The sequence below is a fragment of the Anolis carolinensis genome, chromosome 4 (genome assembly GCF_035594765.1).
Source record: "Anolis carolinensis isolate JA03-04 chromosome 4, rAnoCar3.1.pri, whole genome shotgun sequence".
In the NCBI taxonomy this organism is placed as follows: Eukaryota; Metazoa; Chordata; class Lepidosauria; order Squamata; family Dactyloidae; genus Anolis; species Anolis carolinensis.
In genome coordinates this window covers 173,872,976-173,888,472 of record NC_085844.1, presented here as the reverse complement: position 1 = coordinate 173,888,472, position 15,497 = coordinate 173,872,976, and the positions used below count along the sequence as shown (strand labels likewise).

The 15,497-nt window shown below is 36.7% G+C and overlaps 1 protein-coding gene across 3 annotated transcripts in view; it reads right to left on the bottom strand.

The window, feature by feature from the left end:
- Positions 1 to 700: 700 nt before the first annotated feature.
- Positions 701 to 15,497, bottom strand: part of c8b (complement C8 beta chain) — a 37,131-nt gene continuing 22,334 nt past the window's right edge. For 2 of the 3 annotated variants that reach the window (XM_008109382.3, XM_003220174.4), the window contains exons 6-12: positions 14,843 to 15,040; positions 12,839 to 13,079; positions 8,951 to 9,079; positions 8,088 to 8,251; positions 6,671 to 6,824; positions 3,499 to 3,567; positions 701 to 2,682 (exon numbers count right to left, since the gene is read on the bottom strand). In XM_008109382.3, coding sequence (XP_008107589.2) covers positions 2,537 to 2,682; positions 3,499 to 3,567; positions 6,671 to 6,824; positions 8,088 to 8,251; positions 8,951 to 9,079; positions 12,839 to 13,079; positions 14,843 to 15,040 — 1,101 coding nt within the window. In that variant the 3' untranslated portion in view covers positions 701 to 2,536. The other variant, XM_062979583.1, reaches the window with a different exon arrangement.

Here is a 15,497-nt window from a genome sequence, read left to right as displayed (position 1 = left end):
AACCAAATTCCAGCTGATATTAAGGGCCCACAGTAATCCACGCATTTGGTATTCTTCTGAATGAATAAGAGCTTGTAATAGTCTACCTGTCAGCAGAATGGTGAGGGTAGGGGGTCACTGGGAACTAGAAATTAAGTGAATGTCTTTAGTCACACAGCTATCAAGTGCTGACTGCAGAGTTTCATGAACCAGTACAGTTCTGTAATATTTGCAACAGATCCATTCCTTGATACAGTCCAGATTTGTTAGAAAATCCTGGACCAATTGTCAAAAGTCCAGTCCAGGTTTCCTAGGAGGTGACTGGGAACGCTAGAATAGTTGGCCTGTGATAAATGAAATAAATGCTTTACTGGTTTTCAGAGAAGTCTCTAAGCTCAACTCATTCCATGCTGAACTCCCCAGTCCTGCCATGCTGTCATGAGTCCTGATTTATTTTTGTTCAGCCAGCCATTCAGCATTATGATATAGTGTGTGTTGCAAACATCAGTTGAAATTGATAGACACTGAGTCAACTTCTAGCCTCTCAGCAGCTTTGCTTCATATTTATAATTAGGAAAAACAGGTAGAATTTACATAAGAGAACTTACTCTTCTCCACCAAAGAGCTCTGACAACTTTTAAAATCCATCAATTGACACATAACCAGGTTGATGAAAAAAGCATATGGAAAACCATTGCAAAAATAACCCAGCACTGAAAAATCCAGGACAAAGGCCTTTATTATCTATTATCTTCTGCTGAGTCATCTCCAATGGGAATCATCCAATGAATAAGCATAACATTATTGTATAGCTTTGAAATTATTGAGTGTCACAGAGGTATCTGGGAGCACTTCGCAATTCAGTGTTTCCCCTTTAAGCAATATCTAATTATTAAACCATTTCCATTCAGCACAATAAATGTGAAACTGCATATAGTATCACCACATTGGATTCAGGCTTATGATCTGAGGAAGCAGCTATGCCTGAGATTTACATTTTCATTTATTCTATGTAAGCATGGTAAACCACTCTCCAGCGACTATTAAAAAATAAACATTCATATATTTTTAGACATTTGTTCAAAATAGCAGGTTGAAATTTAGACAAATAATGAACTAGATTTTGCTTTGTTTGGCTTCCCAGAAAAGGTAAACTTTTTAAAATAGCAGAATGACAAATGATGACCTTTTAGTATTACAAAATGTGTATGCGAATACACAACAGCTTTGTGACAAATATTATAATATGTTTGCTATATAGTTGGAATAAATATCATACTTGTGTATGATCTGCAAACCTACATATAGAAAAGGTTCTTCTTTAAACACAGCCACTCACGATTTTCATGCACAAGAGGGCAGCAATGCAACTCATTCAACGTAATAGCAGACCTGAAGGGAACCCCTCCTTAAATGAATAAAATATACCCATAAGCATACCAGATCCTCCATGACTGAGGGCACTTCTACACTGACACTTTAGTTCATCTTGGAGCTGGTTTGAGAGGAACCAGTTTTGCTGGGTGGGTGATTAGATTGACAGGCCTGGAACTGGCGTTTGAGGTTAGGATGGTGATTACATTAATCATGATACCTGGCCTCAAACTGTTACTTCTGCTGCTGTCACTTTCTCTTTTTTTCACCCCATTTTCCTCCAAGCGCACTGATGCAGATCTCTTTGGGAAATGGGGGAGGAAACCCTGGAAAAATTAATTTCCCCTTCCAGGGAATGGATTAGCACCATGGTTCCCAGTTTTTGGCATCCCCTTTCCAAATTATTTCTTGTGCTTTGGCAAGGGCAGGTTTTTACAAGTCCCATTTAATGTATGCTCTCAGTGCACATTGATTGTGTGCATTTGGTCATTACCGCAGCCTTGGGTTGGCTTCAAACTGTATTATGTGGTCAGCATTGGAGGTTCATGAGAGTTTCTAGATCTTTTCATAGGTGTTTACTGCATCTACTGATTATCTAAATAACATGTGAAATTTTTTATAATTAATTAATTGGACCTTATGGCATCTTATCCCAACTTACCACTATACTGATGCATTGGATTACAGGTTCAATCATCCCTGGCTAATGAAGCCCTGGTGAGCGTGTTGTCACATCTGAGGGAAATTCTATTTGGATAATAGCTCAATGACAAAGTTGGAAAGCCTGACTCGGGATGTGATCCCTAAGTTGCTTTTGAAACCCTTGGCCCCTCTCTACAAATCCCAAGTAGCTCTTTTAATGATAGATAGATTTTTACATTTCACTTTTCTCCGGGATGGAATGCAAAATGTCTGCTTTCTTTTTTCCGGATGTAAAACAGGATCTAAAATATGACAATTCACAAATTAAATAAGTTACAGTCTCCCTCCCATTATTTCATATGAAAAGTTACTTGTTTTCCAAATCAGGCATTTTTGGTTTTAATTTGTGTGTCTAAGCTGCCTCTAAAGGGTTTCAGAAGTAAAAATTGAAAGTCCCAAACCCTCAGATATCTATCCCTGTTTTGTGACTTGTATGATATTCTAAAAACAATCCTGTTGATTTTTTCTTTCAAACGTTTTACTAAATGCTTTCAATATTTAGCCCAGGGCATTGCTTGCCACCATTTTGGGCAGAAGGATTGTTACATTCCCGTGTTCTTGTCTGTTTTCCTCCAGAAGCTGGAGACCAACTAGACCAACAGCTCCAGTTTCCATCAATAGCAGTGCCTGGAATAATGAGAAATAAAATCAGGGTTACCATACCAATGGCCAAATAAGTCAAATTATGGTCCAGGGCCAATCCTAACCTATTGGATTATTTTCTGTTTCACACTGATTAACCAAGTGCTGAAAAAATGAATAAAATTTCATCCATAGTAGAATAGGATGAGGCATAGCCTATGTGGACACATATTTTCAAGAGCGGCTTGTCATGAATAAGGCTAAGGTGAGATCTTATTAATTTGAATATTCTTGAGAAATGAGAGTATGTTAGATACTGTTTGAGGGAAGAGCTGATTTCCATGACATGATCAAGCACTACAAAAGATTTTATAGGTGACTCCCATAAACCAGTGATGGGCAATTGCAGCCCATGGGGTAGATCTATTTTAGCATATCCACTTTCAGGACCTTTATTACTCATGAAACTAGTGCTAAAATTAGGAACTCTACCTAGAAATGTGTAGCTGTCAAGCCCTTGAAAAAAGCCTCCATTCCTCACAGTGTATTTGTGTGTGTGAGAGAGTGTGAGTAAGGGGAGGGGGATCTCAATGGGTTACGATTGTGGCAATGTGGAACTGGAGAATTGCTAATCACTGCTCTAAACTAATGTGATGCTTTATGTAGAGAGATGCAGACTAGGAATATAATGTTCCAGTATTTATTGCAAGCCAATAAAGCTTTTACCTATCAAAAAGTCAATTTTGGAAAATACTTGCGGCTTAAGAAAGTTTTTTTTACAAGACACATAACTATAGAAGGATGATTAGTACTCAGCATTAACTTTCTTTTATTGGAATTTCTTTTAAGAATTTGTCTTACCAGTTCTTAGTGTCTCTTCACAGGCAAGACCCCGATGTCCTAATGGGCAAATACACTCACAATGTGTTCCTGAAAGGCATAATATATAGTCAACAACACTTCAAGCTCCATTTTTCTCCTGCTCCAAATTGCAATCACAGTAGGTACAGGTTAAACATTCCTTATCTGAAATACTTGTGACGAGAAGTATTTTGGATTTTTTAAAAGATTTATAGTAATACAGTATATACATACATAATTAGTCCTCTTGGAAATGGGACTCAGGTTTAAACATGAATTTCATGTATGCTTCAATTCAACCATATAAAATAGCCTTAATGTAATTTTTTTACACAGTGTTTTTAATAATTCTGTGCATGAAACCAAGTTTTTGTCCATTGAATTATCAGAAAGCAAAGTGTCAATACCTTAACCAATTATGTGAATAATTCTGGAGTTTGGAATATTTAGGATTATGGAATTCTGAAAAGGTATGCTCACCCAAAGATTTCTAATGCTAAAAGGGTAGCAATTAATTCGAGCAATATGTCATCCCTGAATTTCTCAATGATAATTGATTGATCCTCAGCCAATGGAATGGCATCAAGTAGCACTGGTTAGGCAGACCTCTCAGGAGTTTTACCCAAGTTTTGGTAAGCTTTCTACCATATGGTCTGAGAAAAAGCGACTATGCTGCTTTAAAAACCAACTGAGAATATACCTATATATGCACTAGTTAGACTATTCTGTTTTCTGAATTTTATTGTTAGAGTGTTAATCTATTTTAATTACTTCAAAATGCTTTGTATTTTTTATATTGCATTAGATATCAGTTTTAATGTAAACCATTTAGTGATTTCTCTGTTTCAAGCTGCTATTTCAAGCTGTATACAAAGAAAATTTTTAGTTTTGCCCCTATTTCAGTATGACAAAAATAAAAACAAACAGACAATTCCAGAGTCAGCTGTCCAAGAAAGGCTTCAGTGTTTCAGTCTTAAGAATCTGGAATTGGCTATTCATGTTAGTGTTGAAATTTAGATTGTGTCAGTGAAGAAAATAGATATTGACACACTTTTAAGATAACCTGATTGTCTTTCATTTGCTCAAGAGAAGAGAGCCCAAGTGACGACATGCCAGGACACACCTGAGATATCCTAGTTGCCATCCCAGTATTTTGAAGTATTCTTTGTTTTAACAGCTACATGGCAGCAGGTATAACACGGCCCCCTCCATTTTGAGAGTGAAGAAGAATTTCACAACCCTTTGGAAAATTTGCCAAAGTTAAATTCTACCAGCCTCACCAAATAAAAAGGGCAGATTCTGGGAAAAGAAACTAAAGTGCAGAAAAAATGAATTTGGCAGATTTCCCATCCCCTATTACGAGGCCTCACATATCAAGCCTACCTAACTTGCTAGATGTATGGCAGTCTGTTAGAGTGAAAACATGAGGAAAGGATTTCTCAAGTGTCCAAACAGCCCAACAGTGAAAATTAGCTTCAAGCACTGCCACTCCCAAACTAATCCTATCTCTGAAACCAAAAAAGGGAAGCCCAGTAAGGAGGATCATCAAGGGGTATACCCAAGTGAATCCTGGTGTTTTAAGAGATTTTTGTAAGTCATGTGAGAGACTTTCGTCTGAGACTTTGGAGAGCTACTGCCAATTAGAGCATGGGTGGGAACTTGTTGGGGGCTAACAGTCATTGGCATTCCAAGGCACCTTGCAGGTTCTCACTCTCCTCCTCACACCCCTGCTAAAGGTTTTTTTTTTTTAATTGCTTCCAAATATCTGCCCATTCCCTCCATCAGAAGCATGAGGGTAGTTTTGGCACATGTTGGCCCTTTCAAGATCATGTTAGGCCCAACTTCTTATATGCTGTAAAGAAAATTGTCTCCCTTGGCTCTAAACAGTCCTGGGCTGCATCTTGTCTGACAACTGCACTTTTCCCATGTCTGAGTGAAAGGAAGTTATGGGAGTGGTGGTGGGGAGGTCATTATTTTCAAAATAGCAGCTCTATCAATCAAAATGGTCTTTATCACAGAATTTATAGCATTCCAGTAACTTAAGAATCCTGTTAAATCTTTAGAAATAAAATTTAAGCATCCAAAGAAAAGGGCCTACAAAGTTACCAAGAGAATGTGAAAACTGCATTTGTGAGCTTTGGGTATGGGTGGTTTTCAGCATCTCATTCTTGGCAACACTAGAAATTTGGCAACTGAAATTTCATTGGACAGGGAGAATGCTCATTTAGAAGGATAGTACATACTTCTCATTTACACCCCAAGGCTCCACTTTCCTTTATGGGAAATAGTGCACAGGATAAAACAAAGCTCTTCTTTATGTTTTTGTACTGAGATTTTAAAAGTTGCTTATGGTCAACATAGATTATATTGACATTGATGTATCATTCTATAGTGATACTTTCCTTTTCTTTGTGTGTACGTTCCTCTCTCTGTGGTGATTTGGATTATGTGCTGGAGCATGAAGATCTAAGCCTCCCTTTCCAATGCCAAATATTTCCGATAAGGGGATTGTCTCCTTCTTCCTGTGTCCCTTCTGTATAATTATAATTGACAAAAAAGATCCTGGATACACACTAGCAGCAGGTTAGATACATTCTGCTTTGGCCCTTAAGATAGCTTCATATGTCAAAGCAGCAAAATTTATCACACTGAAGTCAACATTTTCCTCTTCCTTCCCTTCCATGCAGTTAAGCCAGTGTCATCTTCAAAGCAAGAGAAGCTCAAAATGGGGACAGGGAAAAGTGCCCAGTGCAGAATCTAGGGTGATGATAATGATAACAATCTTTAGCACTTGCAGATGGCATTTCATCTTCCAAGAGCTGGGAGAAACACTAATTAATGGCCAGAGAGCTAGTCAGCACACACAGCTTAGCAAAGCTATTTCCGAAAGAGATTTGAAGCAGATTGCAACTTTGTGTTTTATGCATAATTGAGTTGGAAAAGCCTTCTTAAATGTAAATGATTAAGATTACATTCCAATTGCCAAAGTGGTGCAAGTCCCTTATCTGTGCTGCCCATGAAAGAATAGTGACATCTCAGTGAATATCCTCTCTTATTATATTTTCTTTGTAATATTTAGTGAGAAGGAAAGAAAAAGAGAAGGGCCAGGGAAGCCCTTTCATCCTTGCTATCAGACGTATTCGGACTAGGAAGGTTAAAGGATAGGTCTTACCTTTTAGAAAAGGACGCCCATTACCCTGGCAAGGAGTACAGCGACAGCTACTTGACTCCTGTTGAAACTCCTCCAATGCACGTCTCATATTTTGTTTCAGTGTATTTGCATTTGCAAAGGTAGCTGAAGTCACTAATTCATAAAGTGGCTCTACCTATGGTGGAGAGAGAGTGTGAAACAGTAATATATTCCATATAGAAATGTTTTCTGAGTGGGGCAGATCAGTTATGTGAATCTGCCTACTCATTATAGTTCAGTGTCATCTATGACGGCTGAATATGCCTTTCTGAAATTGAACTTTCTTACTCTTCACAATAAATTCTAAGGAGCTTAGGGTAGTGCATTGGAGTCTCTAAGGCAGAGGTTCTCAGCCTGGGGTCCTCAGATATTTTTGGCCTTCAACTCCCAGAAATCCTAACAGCTGGTAAACTGACTGGGATTTCTGGGAGTTATAGGCTAAAAACATCTGAGGACTTCAGGTTGAGAACCACAGCTTTAAGGGAAAGTGCTAAGTATTTTGCTAATTGGCAAGTTCCAGGATTCCTTTGAATCACAATAATTAAAGTGACACCAAACTTCCTTTAAATGTACATGGGTAATGTACATGCACTCTTGTTTTCATACTTGGATTAAAGCTCATTAAAACTAACCTGCCTAGAGTATGTTTGAATAATACTTCACTACTTTTGATGCTTACTAGACTCCATGTTGAATCCAAAGAGCCAATTCCTTTTTCCTAACAAAGCAAACAATTTGACATCAAATGCATAACACTGTTATGGCAGCAGCTTTATTTCCATATTGTCGAACAAATTTCAGATCTTAAAAGCCAATGTGAAATTTAATTTATCGGCCATAAGTCTGCATAGGCTTTGTGAAGTATAGCACTCTGTCATGCATACCTCTGGCCTCTTTTCATGCCTCTACCCAACAGGACCAGCTGAGCTGCTGCTTCAAGTAAGTGCCCCTATGGCCAACTGGGAGCCAAGAAGGATGGATGAAAGGGGGAAACCTAGGCTATGTCTCTTCAGCCAGTAGTGAAGAGACAACCTCTTTCTGCCAGTTCTAACTGACCATGAGGGGCATAGGGAGATTATACTAACACTGATGAAGTGACAGCATAGAGTGGAATCATGTGAAGGGAAATATACAAATGCATCCTTGTGCACAAATCTATAGCCATATACACAGAGGTAAGTGGAATTTATGTCCACTTATGGAACTCGCAGGATCCAGCAATCGTATCATCTCACTTTCAACTAGCTTGTTAAGGAAGGGTTGTTGTTGTTTTTTTGTTGGTTTTTTTTTTTGCTTATAAAGAATATGGTGTGAAACCTTGAAAGTCATTTTGAACTGTAACAAATTTTCACAAGCTTTATTCCTAATTTATTCTTGCAGTTTTAGGGCTTAAAGTCACCTTCATCTGGATGATTTCAGGGTTGTATTGAACTGCATCTCCCCACTTTTGCATCAGTTCTGGAGTTGGCAGTTCTTTGGCAGCAAGAGTTGCTATATATTCACTTGCACCACCACGAACAAGAGCGATAAAGTCTTCCACAAATTTCTTTTCTGAAGTGTTATCTAGAGAAAGATTATCAAAACATATATTCAAATTAGTTATGAGTACCTCTCAACTAGCATACTGGTTGAAGACAGTAACATGACCTGGATGAGTGAATGGACCATGTATAGATCCTGTGAATCCTGAGGAATCTAGAAAATCCTTCTTCCAGTCCCCACTTAACCATGTGACCAGGTAACTGGGTTCAAGCTCACCATGGGGTCAACTTGAACCTCATAACTCTCTTTCAGAAGTTTTGAGCAGGACAATCTCAACATGGATGCTGACATTATTGTAGTAATCCTTGGGTTTTTTAGTCCTACACTCATGACCATTCCTGACTGGGAAAGTATTCAGTATGATGGCTCCTTAAAGAGCTGTTATAATGTCTGGTGGGATGAGGAAAAGCAATATACTATAATACTTTGAGTTAACTGGAAGATATAAATCTGTCATTTATTCTTAATAACAGATTCGGAAAATTTTGACACAGAAAATGGAAAGAATACTCTTTAGCTCATTCTTATTCGGAGTAGTTCATTAATTAGAGTAGTTTATTCTTATTTTCTGGAAGTTAACTTGATAAATTTAGAAACAACTATACTATGCTGAATATAAAAGGACTTATGCATCCATGGATTTTGCTATCCATGGAGGGAATCAAACCAAGCAGATACCACGGGCCACTGTACTCAATTACTCAATAGCCATTTACTTACCTCCAATTTCCTTTAAAAGAGCATTGCAAGCTCCGCCAGATATTCCAAGTGATACGTAAACTCCCTCAATGTTTGCACCAAGATTAAGGCCAGCTTGTGTACAAGATCGGACATCACTCAAACTATACCCTTTAAAAACACAAGTTTTTTGAAAAGAAAGATAGGTTTGAATTCAGGGTTCCAGAACATGGATCTCATCTCAATCTAGGGGTGTACTTCACTAATTTCATTCTCAAAGCAAGCAACACATAATTTTAGCAAGTTTCTTTCTTCTGAAGAAAGAGTTCAAAAACCAGGCAATTATCAAAGCCAGTCTGGAAATTGGGACCTACTATGCAGTAAAATGCTCTTTAATGCATAGAAAACACTTTTGTTTTATTTTGGATGCAAAACCATGCACAAATTTTGTGAAGATTCCATTCAAAACTGGTATGGGTTTAAAAATCTTTTTCATAGTTGGAAGAAAATTGCTGAAATCTGGTTGCTTCCTTTTAGAAGGAACTTAGTTAAGAATTGCATCCCTATTTCTCAAATATTCCTGATGGACAGTTGAAAAGATTCAGAGAAAGAAAATAACTGAATGCAAGTGTTCCTATTTTATACAATTTAATATGTTCTTGAGCATTACTCCTTTAACAGAAAATGTATATGAGAGGCAGAAATCACACTCAAAGGAGTGGGACAGATTTCTATACCACAAAAAGCAGTGGGTTTTTCAAAAAGAAATCTTTGGGTAACTGGGGTGACAGGCTTCTCAGCTCTCCTTTTTTCTCTGTTCAGACATGCTCAGTAAGGGGTTCTAAAGGTAAATGCTGTATATTAAGTCTGATGGAGTCTGACACACATGGCTAGAGCAGAATCCTATTCTTCCCCAAGTCATGCTTTATTGCATTCTTCATTGCAGTCATGCTTCTACAACCCTAAACTGAATGTCTGTGTTTCTCTGACCCTCCTTCCAAAACTGTTTTTGCTAATAAAAACTAGCTAAAGAGAAGGGCAAAAGGGGACATTGGTAGGCTACAAATACTTTGCAAAAAGTAGCCTAAACTGTTAGAGGATTTGTTAAGTGAGGTATACCTGTAATCTGTATTCTGGAACTTTTCTGATTTTATCTTTCTGCAGCAACTCTCTCCTGCTCCTTGTTCCTACATGGTTCCTTACATGGTGCAATGGGCTAAAAGAAAATCCAATCACCACAGCAACACTTCATGTGCAGTATTTTATGTGTGCACATGGACTTGTCTGCACCCAAGTCATTATGTGTCATCCAGAGGAGTCCAAAAGTCCTTCTACACAATTTTATCAACCTCCCTCTGCCAATGGGTATACAAGAAGCTGGAGCTATTGATTAACGTCCCAAAGCTCTCTTTGTTCTACATAACAAACATTGGCCCTTGTGAAAGCACCATCCATCAAATGGGAAGAGCAGTGTCAGATAAGAAAGCCTCCCAGTAAATTATTTACTTTTTTTTTAGACTCCTCCAATCTGGATGTTTATAGAAATAAAAGGGAGATGAACTCTTTGAAGCCTTAGAGAACTTCATGAGAATGAGGGAATGTACTTTGCATTTGAGCAATTGATTTAACAACATAATTGCCCCCTGGAAGTGTTTCTAAGTCATTTGCATGTAAAAGACACTAAATGACCATCGTCTTCAAAAATGTCTACAGGCAATATTCATCATGCAGAAACACTAAATGAGATTGTCCACATAAACCATGTTGCCATAAGGCAAAAGATGTTATCCTATATAACCGATTGATTACCTCATAAGTAAATTTCAATGTACATAAATTAATTATTTCTTATCATTTTTATTTATTTACCAGTTTTTAAAAATGCAGTTTGCATCAATCTAAAACAGAATTATACAACAAAACAACAACATGAATAAAAAACCAGCTGAAAATATTGTGCATTGCAATCAGTTGACCAGCTTAGCAGAACAAATAGGATGTACACTCCAATGGTACACAGCTGGCAAGGAATTACATGATGGAAAACTAAGCCAAAAATTCAACACAATCGTGCTGTTCTGTTGTTAGGGCCAAACAATTCCTTGACCCAGATATTAATATAATAATAGCTCCTCTTTCCATTAAAACCCATCAATATTTTAAATAATTTAATAATTTAAATAATCAGTAATCATTTAGCACATTTCATTCAAGTCTAGCTTAAAAATAATGATTATGATATGGCGTCAGAGTAGATTAATGTGCTAAGAACTTTAATGGCATAACAATCATTGGTCACCTTAGAATATCTTGATTTTCTGAACACAACAGCTTGATCCATTCAGGTTGGGAAATCTAAAGTGGAAAACCTAACTACACAATTTATTAGAATAATTGGAATGCCTGGCCACAGTAGTCCATAAAAAGTATTAAATTCTTTAAAAAGACTACACATAAGCAATTTGAAGTAAAGAAACATAATTCTTCACTATGTTTCTTCTCAAAGGAAGTCATTGGTAACTTTAACATTTTGAAAAACAATTTTCTCCCTGCACACAATTTTTTTAAAGTTTATCACAACCTAGGAATAGACAGTTTTGTTTAGAAAATCACATTTTCTATACAGGAGACATTTTTTTCTGTACAGAAAATAAAATGTCCACAGAATATTTGATTTTCTGTGCAAATCAAGCACATATACATTTTACATAGAATAACTTCCCTGTTACAATAATTGCTGTGCATGAAACAACACTTTCTGCATAGGAAATAACACTTCTACATAAAAATATTAATTTATGTGCAAAAAATGTTTTCTATGCAAACCTACTATGTATAAATAAGTCCCAAATTCTGAAGATTTATCCATTCAAATTCCTCCTTAGCAAAGATTCTCAACATTAACAATTTCCACAAAACTTTTAAACCATTTTCCAAATATTTTAATACTCTTTCCATCCCTACATAAATACGATCAGCCCCAGAGGGTTTTTAATAATCTATCCTGTACGGTCTTACCTTTTATGTGTTTTTAATGTAATTTTTTATCCTGTATTGTTGTTTTAATTGATATATTGCATTACTGTTTTATCTGTTTTATATTGTGATTGTATTATGTTGCTTATATTTTGTCCTTATGTTGTTTGGGCCTCTGCCCCATGTAAGCCACCCCGAGTCCCCACGGGGAGATGGTGGCGGGGTATAAATAAAGTTTTATTATTATTATTTTATTATTATTATCGTTAGAATAATGAAATAGCCAAAATTCTTATAAAACAAATCAAATGAGCAAGCTTGTTATTTCCTTAAAATATAGCATAATGTGTGATGTACAGTACTTTTACAGTCAGCCATCTGTATATGTGGATTCTGTATCCATAGATTTCATCATCCATATATTCCAGCACCACCCCACCCAATTTATTTATCAGTTTATTTAAGGAACACAATTGGAGTAGGGGGAGGCAAGATGGTACTGACACGATAGGAGGTGTTTAATGGGCTCTGGTATATTTGTTTTTCCTACTCTTTCTTCTTGAAATGTGGAACAGAAAACACAGTAGGACAAGCCCCAAGTCATCTAGACAACTCAAGGCTTCTAAACAACTCAGGAATACAATGTAACCATTTTCTTTTGAACCTGCCTTATTGATTTGAAAAATGACCCATACTGTATTGGTTTTAAGGAATCTGCTTTATTAATCACATAGCTGTAATTAGAATTCATAAAATATGACTTTATACAACATATACATTATTATGTATATAATGGGACTTAGCATCAGTGGATTTTGGGGTGCAGGAGGACAACAACAGGGGACCTGGAACCAAACCCCAGAAGATACCAAGGGCACACAGTACAATGTTCATGTACTTACAAGAGAACATAATTTCACTTAGCTCCCATTGTAGCCTTTTTAGCCCACATACCTGCTTTCTGAAGCGCATCAGAGTTCATGATCAAAGTGAATTCATAAATGCCCCCAAGGGTAGCCTCAGTGATGTAATGTGTTCCATAGTCTCTAAAGAGTTCTCGATATTCGCCATAACTGTACTCTAAAGGCAATTGAAGAACTCGCTGGAAGAACTCATAGTGAAGCATCGGATTCTGTTTTTTCAGTTTATACTGGGCAATTTCCAGGTCTGAACGTGCATGTATAAATTTGCTAGACTGGGTTAAAGGAAATATAGCAAATAAGAGAACGCAAGTCTTTTCAAATTGCTTCAACACAGCCTTACAGTTCTCTGTGTATATATCAGTATTACAGGGTCTGGTGCAGTCTTTCTGGACCCACTGTATTTTTGTGGCATTTCAGTTATATTGAAAACACATTTTTAATGCATGTAAGCAGAACTTTCAAAAGTTCTGCTTTTAGATTAAAGCTCCTATGATCCTCCAGCCACCAGCCTCAGGTTGATTCTGGAACTTGCACTCCAGGATTTAGTCTGAACTTTTAAGGTGATGCACAGACTGCTATACTCAAGTTTGAGGATATGGGTCAGAAACCTCGATAGATATTTTAAGACTCAGATAAAAAATCTGAACAGATTCACTGCCTCCCTGACAACAGAAGTCACCAAACAGTTTGTGTTAACCTCATTTCATCCATAGACATTTTTGCCTCCATCTATAGGTGAAGAGTAACTTTGTGAAGTTCTCTTGTGCTATTTTAAACTCATTTCCCAGGATTTAAAATCAAACTGAAAGCCTCCATGAATATAGAAGACCACCATCTTTATAAAATCACCTTTTTTGCATAGAGTTTGATTGAACTGTGCAAGGAAAGTTTAACAGTGAATTAACCTTCCAAATCCCATGCTTATTTAAATAGGTAAAGCATAGAAATGGCCTATTACATGGATTCACAAGGAAATTAATCCTCATGTTTGGTGTGGAAACTTGACAAGCACCTTCATTCTAGCTTTGGCTCAAAATTCAAGGTTACTAATGATTTTGAAAAATTAACTCCCTGACTAATTTGTTGTGTTATCCATCTGTTCAAAACATTATGATGGCTTCCTTAAAATGTCTGTTCTTTATTTCAGTAGGGCCCAAGAAGTCAACATTTTTTCAGATTGTATAATTTGGGAGCTGAAAATTTGAAGATTATAAAAACCGAAATTTAGTCCCAATTGTTAGTTGTTCTATACTAGGTATCAAAGGAAATCCGGTCTTTTGGAAGATTAACATCACTGTCATCGTCATCCTCATCATCAGTATATTCATTCATTTCTTACACTTGATTTTGACATAAGTATAATATTGTTGCAACCATCTCCTGAAATATATATTGTTCTCCTGAATAAATCACTGAATGGATTTTTCAGCATTCTTAAAGCAAAATAGTTCTTTGTATAATTAAACCATGGAAGGCCTGCAAGCAGTTTTCATTCTGTATTATTGTCATGTCTGCCCTGCAGTTGAATAGTTTGGTTTCTGTGCTACTTTTGCCATATTCTGAACTGACACCACCTGTCTTATTGTTTCACCAGTCAAACATTAGCGTGGCCTTTTAAGTTCATAGTGAAATCCTTCTGAAAATCCCAAGGACAGGAAGGCAGTTATATCAAAGACAACTCTTGGAAAAACGGATACTTAAGAAGTCATGGAAGTAAGGCCTCTTCTTTTAAAGTGAAGGTGGGCACCTTTTGGAGGTTAGCCCCCCACTGAGGTCTCTGAAGATTATTAAAAACAAACAAATGTATACCTTATTATCTCCAGTGCTTCCTAGAAGGATTTAGGAACAAAATTGTGTATTTAAACTTTTGTACATTTCTTTTTAATTGTTGATTTTGATTTAATTTGAATTCTGATGTTTTTTCCCCTTCATCCCTACCAGTGTAACTTCTGAATATGGTGATTGTGAAATTTTAATTCAAATGTGCACATGTTCTACTTAAAATATATCTAGAATTAAGCAAAAGTATATTTACCGTTGAAGAAAACCGTTTTGTTCTCTGAACAAATCTTTTGTATCTTGTATCATCCTGGCTATAACCAAAGTGAAATACACCTGGTATTTTTAATCCAACACTGAAGCTTTCTTGTTTCGACTTGGCGCTGTCGACACTATGTTCAAAACTTGAGTAAGATTCATATTCAGTTGAAGTAAATTCATATGTGCCTTTGGTCTAGATAAAAAGGCAATAAAAAAGCTTTGTTCACATAAAATAAGAAGGAACAGGGTATGGTAATACGAGGATGAAAATATTGAAAAACAAAATAACATTTGAATGACAATATTTTTTGTATATTATTATCCACACAGTTTTTTTTCCCTGTTGCAAGCCATGTTGACTTGGAAAAGAGAATCTCAGTAACAGCTGAGAGCCTGTACTGAAGGGATAGCCATGATATTAAAGCAAAGCTCTTATCTTCTGGTCCAGCCTCTCAAACCTGTCTTAAAGACCATTCAGAAGTCCCAAGTGATGGAGTCTGTAGTGTTGCTAAGTAGATCTCTGCATGATGATATGGACAGTGAGAGAAGTTGTAACAAAGAATTGCAATGGGACCCATTTTTTCTGTGCCTCACACCATTTCTTACTAGCAGGAGAAGACTGGGCACATAAACCTACAGTGCCCCAATTG